Raw genomic sequence first — 16,264 nt, 5'->3', positions numbered from 1 at the left:
GTCAATGGGATTTCCCTTTGAAGCCACCCCAACTGGGAAACCCATGTGCAGGGTTGCACTGCTAGCAGGAACAGGGAACCTCAACGGCATTGTCAATGAATTTTCCACTGTAACCCCTCAAGTCAACTTCTCCGGAACGGACCATGTCCAGTTTATCGTAAGCATTATAAAATTTTGCTGGAAATCCTGTTGAAGCTTGTCGTCTTATACTCATCAAGACATTCACAAGAATACCAAATTTCAAAGCGAGTGACTATATAGGTTGCATAAAAGAAAGGATTATCAAGGATTAAGATTATCAGTTGAACTCACAGCGTAGCTCCCTTGCGCTTGCGGGAAGCTACATATATTCAGGCACCTGTCCTCTGCAGGACAAATTAACATGTCCATTGTGCTTTTAAAAAAATGTGCGTTCTCAGTGCCCATTCTGAGTCGGTTTGTCAACCAATCGGCGGGCTTTCTCAGCCGTATAAATTGTTGCTCCCTTTGAACTTTGACATTCTTGCTTCTGCGCTTTCAAGTGTAAGATGAAAAGCGTCGATAGTATGCCTCTCTTTCCGGCAATACTCCAGTCCTGCATTATGAAGTGACTACTGATAAAATCCCACATCACAGAAGGAGGCCATGTGATCCAACGTGCCTGCACCAGCTCTTTGAAGGAGTTATACAATTCCCTGTTCTTTTCTCATAACCCTGCAAATGCTTCCTTTTCAACTATAGATACCCAATTCCCTTTTGAAAGTTCTTATTGAATCTTCTTCCACCAGCTTTTTGGCAAATGCATTTATAAATAACAGGATTAAGATTGAACTCAAAAACTTTGATTGGTAACTATCCTTTTTAGGGGCCAAAGGGCTAATAAAATATTTGTTGCATTTATTATTCAAGGGCAGCATGGTAGCACAGTGGTTCGCACAGTTGCTTCACAGCTCCAGGGCCCAGGTTCGATGCCCGGCTTGGGTCACTGTCTGTGCGGAGTCTGCATGTTCTCCTCGTGTCTGCGTGGGTTTCCTCCAGGTGCTCCGGTTTCCTCCCACAGTCCAAAGACGTGCAGGTTAGGTGGATTGGCCATTTGCCCTTAGTGTTCAAAAAGGTTAGGTAGGGTTACTGGGTTACGGGGAAAGGGTGGAGGTGTGGGCTTAAGTGGCGTCCTCAGAGGGCCGAATGGCCTCCTTCTGCACTCCTTCTGTAAATTCAATAATTCTATGACAGCACATGGGACCTTCAAATCCAGAGAATCCCTATAGTTCAAAAGGATGCCATTCGGCCCATTGAGTATGCACCAACCCTCTGAAAGAGCACCCTAACTAGGTCCACTCCCCCACCCCATAACCCCACACATTGATCACGGCCAATCCACCTAATCTGCACACCTTTGGACTGTGGGAGAAAACCGGAGCACCCGGAGGAAACCCAGGCAGGCACGGGGAGAATGTGCAAGGTCGCATAGACAGTCACTCAAGGTCAGACTCGAACCCGGGTCCCTGGCACTGTGAGGCAGCAGTTCTAATCTCCAGAGTATGCACAGTGCCCCTTTAATAAAGCAAATATCTTTCTCCAATTGCTTGTAATTGTATCTATTTCTTTTGTACGCATCTGGAAATGGTCCGAGAGGAGAATGATATTCACAAGGACTATTATTTAACTGCAAGCCCCAACAAAGGAGCTGAGTTTTTGCTCACAGAGGAGCTATTTGAGTGAAATTCAAACCATCTGGTAGTGTTACACTATCTAAAACATTCTGCTGGATATATTCCAATCCCAATGCATACCTTCCCCTTTAACAGGATCATTGTCAATTTCAGGTCAATTGTGCAACTTCCCAATTAATGCAATTAATCGGTGTCCATAACCTTACAGCAAGACCATCAATAATTAATTTAATTTTTATACAATCAAAAGTGGTTCTTGGTCCTTGCTTGGCTTGACAAACACTACACATGGAAATGCTCCGTCCAATTTTAATTCCTCTTCGAATCAAGTAATAGGCTGTCAACGAGCTAGCTTTTGAATACTAGCATCCCTTTTCTCTATTTCTTCCCCTTCCTCTACTGACTACTGTTGAACTGGACGGCACAGTAGCACAGTGGTTAGCACTGTTGCTTCACAGCACCAGGGTCCCAGGTTCGATTCCCGAATTGGGTCACTGTCTGTGCAGAGTCTGCACGTCCTCCCCGTGTCTGCGTGGATTTCCTCCGGGTGCTCCGATTTCCTCCCACAAGTCCCGAAAGACGTGCTGTTAGGTGAATTGGACATTCTGAATTCTCCCTCGGTGTACCCGAACAGGCGCCGGAATGTGGCGACTAGGGGCTTTTCACAGTAACTTCATTGCAGAGTTAATGTAAGCCTACTTGTGACAATAAGATTATTATTATAAGTGAACAACCAGGGACCCATATGCTGCCACCCTTTAGGTGTGAACTGTACAGTAACAAAAAGAGAACTTGCATTTACGTAGCACCTTTCAAGATATATATTTTTTTAAATTTAGAGTACCCAATTAATTTTTTTTCCAGTTAAGGGGCAATTTAGCGTGGCCAATCCACCTACCCTGAACATCTTTGGGTTGTGGGGGTGAAACCCACACAGACACGGGGAGAATGTGCAAACTCCACATGGACAGTGACCCAGAGCCGGGATCGAACCCGAGTCCTCGGCGCCATGAGACGGCAGTGCTAACCACAGCCCCACCGTGCTACTCCCAAAGTAGTTTATAGCCTATGAAGTGTGGCCACTGATGTTAAAAAACATGGTAGCCAATTTGTGCACAGTAAGCTCTCGGAAACAGCACTGAGTAGCTTGTCGGTTGAGGAATATATATTAGCAGAACTCTACTGCTCTTCGGAATTGTTCAGTGGGACCCCTTAGATTAACTCCAAAGGACAGATGGGGCCTTGACTAAACATCCTATCTGGAAGATGGCATATCCAACAGTGCAGTGCTCCACCAGATCAAATTCTGGCACTGTTTGGCGAGTTAAGTCTCCACTTGTATGCAACAAGCATTGTGACATTAACCTGTGGGGACAATAAACTGCAAATGGTCCCATGATCCTTCCCTACAATCATGACATTGACAAGCCTCGGTGCGAATTGTAACAGCGGCGCGGTGGTCATGTCTCACTTTCGTTAATCGTTAATCAGATGTTCTCTTAAGTGGAATCGTCTGCCGTCAATGATTCAGGGGCCAAGCACCTTCAACTGCGATTTAATCCGACTTTCCTTTCCTAAAATAGCTGTCGCGGCTTGATCAGAATAATAATGGAAAATCAGATTAACTGATTGTTCCCCAGTTTAAGATTGCCCCTGTCCTAATTTGGGCACCGATTAAGGCCAATCGCAGATCGGCAGAACAGAGGCCAAAGGAAGGTCCTGGCACAGTTAGTGGAGTTGATTAGCTTGCAAAACAAAATGTGGGATTGGCCTGCATGTTAGTAAATGAGATTAAGGTGCTTTGCTCAGGGATCTTTGGAATCGCTTTTACATCTTTGGGAATGTCAACATTCTGTCGCGTTGGTTCGCTAAGCAGAGAGAAGAAGGAATTTTATTCATTTTGGCTTCAGGCAAAAACTAACGTCTGCAAAGATCAGAGTTTAATCATACTATGTTGGGACATTACTTCCAAAATTCAACCTCTGACATCCCCTAACAAGAGGGTGCTGTCTGTTTAATTTGTATGTGTGCTCAGGCAGGGAGAGGAGATTGGTACAAATAAAGTCCAACAATCAAAAATACAAACTTTTGTGCCACTCCAGCTTTGCGGCCTAGCACACGGGACAATGCTGCTTCAGCCAGAGGTTCCAGCACTTCCCAAGCGCGAGAGACAGCAGAGAGGAAGGGCAGGGGAAAGAGTCTCTGCAATGGAATAGAAACCGTACGGAGCAGCGCACCCGTAATCATAACACAGTTCTGATCTGTGAGGCTAGGGTGAGAGGGATCTCACAACCAATGTTTAGTAAAGGTGTTCCTCTTGAGGAAGTAACCAGCAACAAATTAAGAAGAATCAGAGAAAACATTGTGAAATAAAATGAAATCATCTCTTTATTGTCTTGGAATAAGAACAAAGCCAATTCTGACTTCCAACAAAAATGTAGTTAACTCCTTCAAGAGCATGTCGGCAGGAATCAAAATATAATTGACATGGTACGGGTATAATTCAAGGGCAATGATTCATGTGACCTATAGTGGCACTCCCTCTTCAAAAGTTAGCAGTGGAGAACACCCAGGTTATTAATAGAGACCTTCTTTGATACAGTAGGAACTGTCATATATCAGACATGATGAGAATGAGATGTTAAGCGAAGGTGTTACTCTTCTGAAGAAAAGTAGTAGAACACAACAATTGCCTCTTTTACATTACGTCCACCTTTCCTCTCAGTCATGGACCTACGAGCCCCAAACAAACAGAGTTCAATCGCTAAGCTAAGTTGTGAGTCGCATGTGCTGATGAGGACCATCTCTCGCGGTGCCACATCTGAAAGAATCTGGACAATATAGAGCTCTGAACCTTTTGGTTAAATGGTATATTTCTTTCTCAATCCAGGCAGTACAAAATATTCACTGCCCCACTGAATTCGGACAGGAAGGATGGGGACGTACCAAGTTATCACACATGCAGTGTTTTAGTCACGTTTGGTTCAGAATGGACTGTTTTCCCCAGCACTGGATCCTACCACGTTCTCAATGTTGCTTGAACTGAATGACTACATTCGTCGTCCAATTTCTCTGGTCAAATTTACATTTCATAGATTATCATAGAATTTACAGTGTAGAAGGAGGCCATTCGGCCCATCGAGTCTGCACCGGCTCTTGGAAAGAGCACCCTACCCAAGGTCAACACCTCCACCCTATCCCCATAACCCAGTAACCCCACCCAACACTAAGGGCAATTTTGGACACTAAGGGCAATTTATCATGGCCAATCCACTTAACCTGCACATCTTTGGACTGTGGGAGGAAACCGGAGGAAACCCACGCACACACGGGGAGGATGTGCAGACTCCGCACAGACTGTGACCAAAGCCGGAATCGAACCTGGGACCCTGGAGCTGTGAAGCAATTGTGCTATCCACAATGCTACCGTGCTGCCCTTTGTTTAGATGAGCATCGAAGCTCAGAGATCTCGGTGGAATTATGTCTTCATTGACACTCAGCACCGCGCTCATACACTCCCAGTTCTAAAGTGGATGCAGAGTGATGCTCCATAACTTCAGGAGAGCAACCGGCTGATTTTGTTAAATGATTAATTCTCGGGAAGCAGCTACACGATTGGATGAGAAATTAGACCAGGTCCACTTCCTTAAATGAATGGGAAAGATCCCCATGCCAGTATTTTGAAGATGACCAGGAGACCTCTCCTTGACATTAATCCTTCAATCAACATCACAAAGACAGATTCTAGTTATTACCATATCACTGTCCGAGGGAGTTTGCTGTGTGCAAATTGGTTGCTTGGTTCCCTACATTGCAACAGTGACCACATTTCAAAGGGATTTCATTGGCTGTAAAGAAAGCACTTGGGGCCATCGTGAGGTTGTGAAAGGTGTTGATAAATGCAGTTTTTTTATTAGTAATAATTTCCCCGTTCTGGAGCTGTTCAATGCAGTTTCAATCTGGATGAAATTTGAACTCAAAGCCTTTGTCATAACCACTAGACTGCCATAGCGTATCATGGCATCAGACCACCCTGTGCTCTCCCTAATTTAGAGTATCGCAGTTTGCACCTAATTGTGGACAGCATTGTGTTGTAATTCCACATCCACCCACCTCTTAATCGGACTTCATCTCATTGTCAAATTCCTACAGCCAACACGCAGAAACCTTTGCTGGAATCAAGTCTGGAGCCCAGGGTTTAATCAGCTGACCCACCTTGTCCAAACATTTGACCCCGTTCCTTCCCTGAGAGTGGACAGACAACCTGTATCCATGCGTCTGTCAGTGCCACCTGGAGCAGGCTACGAGGGTGTCTTCAACCAGCAATACAGGGTTCACCACCCCTTCAGTTTCACTACCCCCCATAGGGGGGGAAACACATTGTATCGTTCATTTACCATCACAAAGGATGCAACCTAGATTAGTAACTCAATGGGCAGAATGTAATGTAGGTGACAAACCCCTCTTACTGGAGAGCTGATGCGAGCCTTATGTTGCCTCCTTGCGGGAGGATCTGTCGCAAAACTGCTCAGTGGTTGGTTTGACCCCGGATCAAAGGACCCCAGGGAGCAGAAGCCTTGCCCCACCTTTGGCTGGCAGCCAATCTAAAGCCAGCCGTTCTTCATGAATTGGCAGCGCTCCAAGGAAATGGTGGCTGCTGCTGGTAATGCACTTGCCCCAGGTCCAGTAACCCAGGCCTCAGGGGAGTAATGGCAGGAGGGGGATTGAAAGGTATGGGGCATAGGAGGAGGGGTGTTGACAGAAAGGGGCCATTCCCCTTCCCCAATGCCGGGCCTCTCAATCAGACAATGAGTGCCTTTGGGTGGATACCAGCATGTGGCCTTAAGCGGGCAGTATTGCCAACCTAAGAGCTTGAACTTGCAGTGGGAAGAGAGTCCACGAGGCTTGCTGTGACAGATCTAATCGGGGCAGAGGAGAGAAAGAGACGGGCCCCCACTCGCGACCCCCTCCTCACCCAATTAAATGCCCTCCCTCCACCAAAAGCACTAGGGAGGAGGGCATTAAATTCTGCCCAATCTGTGGGAAACTGTCACAGCAGTCACTGGATTACCCACAGTTACCCAGGAAATGTCAGCATGTAAATAAACTGCACCAACCCCGCAGAGAGCTGCAGCTCTCAACTAATGACAGGAAGATTGCATTTGAGTCTCACTAGAATCAGCACAGTGGCAGGAATCCAGCAGGCACATTAAGTCACTGAATGGGGCGAGCAGCAGTCCATCAAATTCACTGAGGTGTCACTTGGATTCCTTGTTCAGGAATATCCAATCTTTTCATCCATTCTGGGAAGGCTGCCTGCAGCCAGAATGTCCGGTTTCCCACGGGGCAGATTCCCTGGAGTGAAATCTTCAGCGGTGTCCCAAAAGCCAGCAGACATCATCCCCCGATACGGTACAAACGAGAAAGCAAACCCATAGGCCTAAGTTTTATACTGCGACATTCGCAAGAGACCACTTTTAATGAGGCTCCCTGGAGCATGCCTTGAAATCCCAGCCCACGTGGCAAACCTCTCATGCAAACAGTGGGATAGAAAGAATTGTATTTCGCCATACTGTGCTGGATCCACACACACAGGTTGTGAGTAAACATCCTGACGCAGCGCACCCAAATGTGCTCTAACTGCCTCAGTGCTGTCTTGCGAGCAAGCAGATTCTGGCTGCAAGACACCCTGATTCCACCCCTCATCGTCTGCAAGAAACCCTGATCCCTATTTCTCTCACATTTGGTACACACAGTTATGTACACAGAGCTTATAAGGAACCACAAATAGCCAACAATAGCAAAACAGTTACAGCAGAAACTTGCCCTTTTATTTTTTGTTCTCTGCTAGTAATTCAGCCCCAGATCCTTGTTTTAATGTGGCTGCAGGCGAGAGGGTTCCAATTTAGAATAATCTGCATCGGGCAAATCCCATTCCAACCATGCCCTGCCAACTCTCTGATCTCTGTACATCAGTATCTCTTGAGCTGGCTGAAAAGTGTCATTGGCGACCAGATGGGTGACATGGCTGTGTTTGGACTCGGTGACAGTGAAATTAATGCTAACCCGCTTAACTCGCTGAGGGAGAATGATCCAGGCTGCCCTGGAGCAATGCCAGCTGTCTCTCCTCCCAGACGTCTTGTTTGCCAAACATACTCTTGAGGTGGACAAGAGAACACACACGCGCTGCTCCCGCCTCATCATTTACCCCTGGCGTGGCATCTGGGGTGCCCGAAGAACGGGAGCTCAGCGTGTCCTGAGTTGTGAGCTGGAGTTTGGCACAGAAGATGGCACTCTGCCACCCTGCGCTGCCTCTAAAAGCACACCAGCAATTTTCAATATCCCTTCAATTAAGGGGGCGGGAGCCTGCATTCTGGTGAGGCAACGACCAATCTGCCGCACATTCCAGGTGGTAATTTTCCCGCAGCAAGTTCCAGATCACCGCCGCGATGCCAAGGGCTGGAGGAGGCAAAGTGGGAAGCAGAGAAAGAGGTGGCAATTCACCACTGTCCGCCCCATGTACCATCGAGGGAGGAGGGACAGGGCAACACAGGATGGCACTCGAGCAGACTTTGGTGCTCATTACCTGGAACTTGAACTCTGGAAAAGACACATTTCAAATGTTGAGCAGCAAACACCATTGGTAATTACTGTGCTTTGCAGCATCGGTTACCAGAGCAACAGGAATACTTCAAAATGTGTCAGAATAAAATTAATGGAGTCAGACGTGTGTCAGTTTTTAATGTACTGCGCCCTCAACAAAGAAAAATACATTTGTGAGCCGAACATCTTTTTTTCAACAATTTTTTTATCTTCACCCAGGTCTCCCCACATTAGGGGTGTTCGCTCTCAACAGAATCTTCCTGAGTGGCCAAACCAGGCCTTTTAGACTTAAAAAAAAATACTTTTACCTTCATCTCCCTCTCTCGAATTTTAGTCTGATTTTAATTATAATATTCATACTAGTCATTGAAAAATGAAAAAAAAAAAAATTGGGTTTAATTTTAAACGGAAAGGGAAAATGCTGGACGTAAACGGCAGAACAATCTACATCCTCAAAGAGTGGGACGTTTAGCGGGTACACCCTTCATCAGATAAGGTTTCAACTTTCTTTGCTTTTTTTTTTAGTTTTAATTTTAAATCTCTTGACATAAAATGCAATTGGGCCTTTTGAGTCAGCTAACCCATTTCTGCAAAGGCGATTTCAGGTCCGGAAGGTGGTAGGAACATTTCAATTGCACTCAGTTCACCCCGGGATCTCCTCACCCTTAGTCAACGGATGTGGCCTAGGTCGCCACATGTCATTCAATGTATTCCTGGAGGTTTCATCACAGGATCGTCTTCACAATTCTCAATCCATGCCAATACATTACCTCCAACCCCATGTGCTTTCAGTTGGCACACTAACCTCTTATGTGCCACTTTATCAAAAGCTTTCTGAAAATCCAAATCTACCACATCCACTGGTTCACCCTTATCTATTCTACTAGCTGCACCCTCAACAGGTGACTTTGTCTAATCCTGTTGATATTTTTGAAGTGTCCTGTTGTCACACTCTTTATAATAGACTCCAGCATTTTGCCTGCTACTGATGTTAGGCTAACCGGTCTGTAATTCCCCATTTCCTCCCTCCCTCCTTTTTTTAACTAGAGGGGATTACATTCCTCTCCCTCCAATCTGCCGGGATTGTTCCAGAATCTCCAGAATTTTGGAAAAGGACAACCACCATGTCCATTATTTCCATGGCCACCATCTTTAATACCCTGGGGTGTCAATTATCAGGCCCTGGGGATTCATCATCATTCAGTTCCATTGATTTCTCCAGCACTATTTTTTTATAGGGTTACTAATTTCCTTCAATTCCTCCATCTCACCAGACCCTTGGCTCCCAGCATTTCTGGGAGGTTATTCGTGTCTTCTTCCATGAAGACAGAACTAAAGTTGTTCTTTAATTGCTCTGCCAACCACTGGTTCTTTATTCTAAATTCTCCTGTTTTGGACTGTCAGGGACTGTAATTTGTCTTTCCTAATCCTTTCATTTTTTTTACATGCTCTTACAGTCCGCTTTCATGTCACTTGCAAGATAACTCTCATACTCTTTATTTCCCTCTTAATGACTTTCTTGGTCCTGAATTCTGTGATGTTCCCAATCTTCAGCTTGCTGTTTTTTCCAGCAACGTAATAGGATTCCTAACACAAGGACTGGTTAGAACAAAGAACAAAAAAAAGTACAGCGAAGGAACAGGCCCTTCGGCCCTCCAAGCCTGTGCCGACCACGCTGCCCGTCTAAACTAAAATCTTCTGCACTTCCGGGGTCCTTATCCCTCTATTCCCATCCTATTCATGTATTTGTCAAGATGCCCCTTAAACGTCACTATTGGCCCTGCTTCCACCACCTCCTCCAGCAGCACGTTCCAGGCATCCACTACCTTCTGTGTAAAAAACTTGCCTCGTACATCTCCTCTATACCTTGCCCCTCGCACCTTAAACCTATGCCCAATAGTAATTGACCCCTCTACCCTGGGAAAACGTCTCTGACTATCCAAGTTATCTCAGCTGGTTAATCAGGATGTAGGCCATTAGGATTGGTTAATCAGGATGTAGGTCATCAGGATTGGTTAATCAGGATGTAGGCCATCAGGATTGGTTAATCAGGATGTAGGCTATTAGGATCAGTTCTGGTTAATCGGGATGTAGGCTATCAGGATTGTGTGATCAGGATACAGGCAATCAGGATTGGTTCATCAGGATGTAGGCTATTAGGATCAGGACTGGTTAATCGGGATGTAGGCTATCAGGACTGTGTAATCAGGATGCAGGCAATCAGGATTGGTTAATCAGGATGTAGGCCATCAGGATTGGTTAATCAGGATGTAGGCTATTAGGATCAGGACTGGTTAATTGGGATGTAGGCTATCAGGATTGTGTGATCAGGATACAGGCAATCAGGATTGGTTAATCAGGATGTAGGCTATTAGGATCAGGACTGGTTAATCAGGATGTAGGCCATCATGATTGGTTAATCAGGATTGGTTAATCAAGATGTAGGCCATCAGGATTGGTTAATCAGGATGTAGGCTATTAGGATCAGGACTGGTTAATCAGGATGTAGGCCATCATGATTGGTTAATCAGGATTGGTTAATCAAGATGTAGGCCATCAGGATTGGTTAATCAGGATGTAGACTATTAGGATCAGGACTGGTTAATCGGGATGTAGGCTATCAGCAGTGATGTAGGCTATTGCGGATGATACGACTTTGGTGGGTCATATCTCAAACAACAACGAATCAGACTACAGAAGGGAGATAGATCACTTGGTTGCATGGTGTACCGAAAACAACCTCTCTCGAAATGTCGGAAAGACCAAGAAACTGATCATCGACTTCAGGACGTGTAGCACGACACACACTCTATTCTGTATCAATGGCTACGAAGTGGAGATTATCGATAGCTTTAAGTTCCTGGGGGTCACCATCACCAACAGTCTTTCCTGGCCCACTCACGTTGATGCAACAGTCAAGAAAGCCCAACAACGTCTCTACTTCCTACGGAAGCGAAAGAAATTTGGCATGTCTGCATCGACTCTCACAAACATCTACAGATGTGCGATAGAGAGCATCCTATCCGGCTGCATCACAGCCTGGTATGGCAACTGGTCGGTCCAAGATCGCAAGAAACTGCAGAGTGTGGTGAACTCAGCCCAACATATCACACAAGCTTGCCACCTTCACATTGATTCTGTCTACATCTCCCGCTGCCTCAGGAAGGCAGACAGCATTGTCAGAGACCCCTCCCACCCAGACTTTGCCATCTTCTATATCCTTCTATCAGGCAGAAGATACAGAAGTCTGAAGACCCTCACATCCACACATAGGAACAGCTTCTTCCCCGCAGCTATTAGACTCCTCAACGACTCCCCCTCAGACTGATCTGTTACCTGTAAGAACACTATTCACGACGCCCTATGCTGCTCTTGCTCATGTGTTTACTTTGTTTGGCCCCTTGTTCCGCACTGTAACCAATCACTGTTTGTCAATGTACCATTTGTCAATGTTCTCTGTCGATTATTCTTTTTTTGTCTACTGTATACATGCTGTGTACGTTCCCTTGGCCGCAGAAAAATACTTTTCACTGTACTTCGGTACATGTGACAATAAATCAAATCCAATCAAAGGAGCAGGACTCGTTATTCAGGATGTAGGCTATCCCAGACAGCCTACAAAATCCACAACAAAAAGAAAAATACTGCAAATGCGGCAAATCTGAAATAAAAAGGTACTGGAAACACTCAGCAGGTCAGGCTGCATCTGTGGAGAGAGAAACAGAGGTAATGGTTTGAGTTCAACATGAATCTTCTTTGGAACATATTGGACGACACAAATCCATACTGCGGTTCGGCTGCACTAAAACATTGCCTCAAGAAGAACTAATCACTGAACTTCGCTCACTGCAGCACGTTTACCTGTGTTTTGAGTTCCAGAGCAGGAATTTGAGCTCATAAAAGGATCGCTGCGATTTAGTCTTTGTGTGATTCAGGCACGTGACCTAATTGAGGAGCAATATCTTTCCCGTCAACCAATAGCGCTGAAAACAGATGAACTGACTTTTCATCTCATTACCACTTATGGGGCGGGACCCCCCGCCCCGCCGGGTAGGGGAGAATCCCGCCCACGGTGTCTGAAATGGTTGCTGCAACACAATAGATACAGCATTTCAAATTGATGCACTGTAAATGAAGTGCTTTGAGGTGCTTCTGAGAATGTGAAAGCCTTTTCAACCCAATATTTAATCCAACCTGATTCTCCTATGAAACCTCGGGGATGAATTCAGTGACAGTGTTGACCCTGTGTTTGCCAGCTTTATCATGAATGTAAACCTGACACTCGCTCATCCCGATATACTCGGTGAATCTATTTTTGGAACTATCGGGCCTGGTCTTCCTGCCTCGGGATGTCATGAGCCAGAACAATGCTATTGGAAGTTGGGGCCCTGATCAATGTGTCTCTGCACAGCTGGCTTCAGCTGCCCCAAGAATCTCAACCACAACTTAGAAAAATACCCAATCTACTCAAGCGGACTGGGTCTCTTGCCGTGTCATAGCCAAACTCAAATGAACAAGGCATTTTGTGCCAGTGAGATGGCATGGTGGTCTAGTGGGCATCAGGTGCCAGTGGAACAGGTGGGCAGCCCACTGGAACAGCCTACATAAGAATAGTCATTGTCCTCCAACAAGTCATTCTTTGTGTAAAGCATTTAAGACTTATCAACAAAATAAGGCACCACAAAGATGCAAATTATTCATTGTTATGGCATGTAACAGAGGCTGGACCAGAGAAATTCAAATACTGTCTAAAATAAAAGCTGACTCCTCTCTAATGGTTTGTGTTTTGATATATAAATTGTTATAGTACACGAACATGGGAGAGTTTGGGAGAAATGTGTGACAGAAATATATCTTTGAAGGGATAATTTGCCACAATATTGTTGGTGCGTCGGATGGTGTCTGCGAGGAAAGTGAAAGGTGGGTGTCGCAATGCAGCAGCCAACACTCAGAAAGTAGTACTTACAAGCGACATTTCTGTCACTTTCCCCACTGTTGCCACAGTGTTTTCTTTCACTGGGCATGCATTCCAGGAGAGAGGGCAGGCGGGCAACAGGGCAACTGGACCCAGCCTCTTTGACAACAAAGTCCTAGGACTGGGTAAGGCTGGTATCAACACAATACTGATGGTGTCACTACTTTTGTTTCTGTACAGGCGGTAAGATGGCACAGTAGTTAGCACTGCTGCCTATGGCGCTGAGGACGCGGGTTCGAATCCTGGTCCTGGGTCACTGACCACGTGGTGTTTTCACATTCTCCCCGTGTGTGCGTGGGTTTCGCCCCCACAACCCAAAGATGTGCAGGGTAGGTGGATTGGCCAGGCTAAATTGCCCCTTAATTGGAAAAAAATAATTGGGTACTTGATGTACCATCAATTCACTACAAGACGATTAGAACGAGTGAACAGAGGCTTTATTATCCAAGAACGTGCCTGCCTGTGACTGCTGTAACAATGAGTGCCGCCCACAGACGGCAGGTCTATATACCTCCCTGCCAGAGGCAGATCCCACCAGGGTTCCAGTACAATACATGGAAGGAGATCATATTACCATTCCCTGGCCATAGGCCACAGTACTATACAGACAACAGATATTATGGTGAATACATTCACCACAGTACTCTAAATTTATTTTTCAAAATCTTTTGTTTCTGTAAAGCAGACTGAAACCACCTAGGGGCAGAATGCAGTTACTGCACCAATTTGGTTTCTTTTTATTCTGTTATGTGTGTCGCTAGCAAGGCCAGCATTTGTTGCCAGTCCCTAATTGCCCTTGGACTGAGTGGCAGTTAGGAGCCAACCGCAATGCTGTGGATCTGGAGTCACATATAGGCCAGACCAGGTAAAGATGATAGATTTCCTTCCCTAAAGGACATTATTGAACCAGGTGGGTTTTTACAACAATCGGCAATAGTAATCCTTGGATGACTAGTCCAGGGACAACACCACTGCCTGGCCCTCTCCTATTAGTTTGATAGAAATTGGTTGAACGATATCAAGATTGGCCCCTGAACGGGAGAAAAATGAAGTGAGATACGGGGAAAGGGCCAGAGAGTGAAGCGAGCTAAATTGTTCTGAGAGAGGTGGTAGAAACTCAACAGCTCGTTCTATGATTTTAACTTCCTTACATTTAATCTGCTGCTTTTGGTTCCTCAACCACTGAAAGGTTATCCAATGCTTGCATATTTTTAAATATTTGCCCCATAACCTGTGCGATTAAATTGGAAAAAATAACTTTAATAACTTCCTAACCACATCTCTTCTCTTCCAGGCGCTGGAGAATCTGGCAAGAGCACCATTGTTAAGCAGATGAAGTAAGTTATTGTCTTTTTCTTTTGAAAATAATTTTATTGTTAAAATGGCTTGGGCCGCATGGTAGCACAAGTGGATAGCACTGTGGCTTCACAGCGCCAGGGTCCCAGGTTCAATTCCCCGCTGGGTCACTGTCTGTGCGGAGTCTGCACGTTCTCCCCGTGTGTGCGTGGGTTCCCTCCCGGTTTCCTCCCACAGCCCAAAGATGTGCAGGTTAGGTGGATTGGCCATGCTAAATTGCCCTTAGTGGTTAGGAGGGGTTATTGGGTTATGGGGATAGGGTGGAAGTGAGAGCTTAAGTGGGTCGGTGCAGACTCAATGGGCCGAATGGCCTCCTTCTACACTGTATGTTCTATGTTTATGTCTATGTCTGGTAATGGATAAAAGTCACATTGGCCTGGCAGTGTCCAGTTTTCAATTGCCAGTTAGAATGTGACTGTTGGTGTTACTGGGAGGCAGGCAGTAAGAAATTAGGCTCTTTGACTTTCCAATTCAGGCCAGTTACAATGCATATTTTGGAGTGAATGCTACGGTTCTCGACTCTGGTCGTCCTTTCAATGTGGAATTTGGTTCTCTCTTTGTGGACAGATTGTTTGATTTAGGATGGGGGCAATATCTGGGTCCTCACCCCGCACCCTCATTGCATCAACGTCTGAGGCCTGCCGTGATTTTTGAACTGCTCCCCAAGCAGTGGCCTGAGTGACGGCTTACTGTCCAGCTATGGATGATGGGTGAGCTCCCTCAGGAGATACTCCAGCCCTGAGAGTCCGACAGCCCCAACAACCAAAGTGAGGCTCCCAAAGTTGACAAGGGCCGGTGGGGGGGGGGGGGGGGGGGGGGGGGGTGGTGGGGGGGGTGGGGGGGGCATCTTGCCCACTAACTTGTTAATTCTAAATGACGTCTGCCCGGTGCCCCAAAAAATATGGCTACTGGACGCTTGCGTGGGGCGAGCTGACATCCTTCAACAATTAAAAGTAAAACACTTCTAAAAATGATCCACTTTTAAAGTTGCCCATTGGTGGAACCGTTACAGCAAATCAGCACGCAGCTCTCCAAGGCCAATGTCGACAAGGCCCCACCTCCAATATCTTTCCAAAATTCTGCCCTCCCCCTCAGTGAGGCAGGAGCCTCAGTGGAGCTTGATTGGAGATCATTTGTATTTGCCAGTCTGATCAGCTCATTCGATTAGGGCACGTTTTAATGGAAATAAACAGAGTCTCGCTTCGGGAGCGTTTAGTCGGGTGTTTCCCGTCGCTGGCAGTGCAGAGAACAACCCTGCTAACAAGTTCCACTCCACTCTCTGACTCCCTCCCCACCCACCACAGCCCTACCCCCCACCAACTCAACAACTAGAGGGTTATCATCGAGCCCTCCACACCTCACCTCATAAGGGCAGGGATCTCCCAGGCCCGATCCCGGTCATGACAAGATGACAGCCTGGCAGTGCCACCTGGGAACCCTGGCATTGTCAGGTTGGCAGTGCTACACCACCCACATGGCATCAGGGCGACCAGGGAACCACCCAGCCCAGAGCCTGAACACCCAAGGAACCCCCCCCCCCCAAGTGCCAGGAGGTTGAGTCCACGATTGTGGAAACAGGAGCTAAAACGATGCCCGCTCGGGGTCTCCAAGGCAAGGCTGATCGATCCCGGTCACTGGGTAGATCCGGAGTAGACATAGTGGGCAGCACGGTAGCACA

General features: G+C 46.4%; 1 protein-coding gene across 1 annotated transcript in view; it reads left to right on the top strand.

Moving 5' to 3' along the window:
• Window positions 1-16,264, top strand: part of LOC140388539 (guanine nucleotide-binding protein G(t) subunit alpha) — an 85,618-nt gene that overhangs the window by 39,758 nt on the left and 29,596 nt on the right. The window contains exon 2 of the mRNA XM_072472911.1: window positions 14,525-14,567. Coding sequence (XP_072329012.1) covers window positions 14,525-14,567 — 43 coding nt within the window. The remainder of the gene's footprint in view (window positions 1-14,524; window positions 14,568-16,264) is intronic.

The sequence above is a fragment of the Scyliorhinus torazame genome, chromosome 13, assembly GCF_047496885.1.
Source record: "Scyliorhinus torazame isolate Kashiwa2021f chromosome 13, sScyTor2.1, whole genome shotgun sequence".
Classification (NCBI taxonomy): domain Eukaryota; kingdom Metazoa; phylum Chordata; class Chondrichthyes; order Carcharhiniformes; family Scyliorhinidae; genus Scyliorhinus; species Scyliorhinus torazame.
The sequence above is the reverse complement of the archived record's forward strand: the minus strand, read 5'-3'. Positions and strand labels throughout refer to the sequence as shown.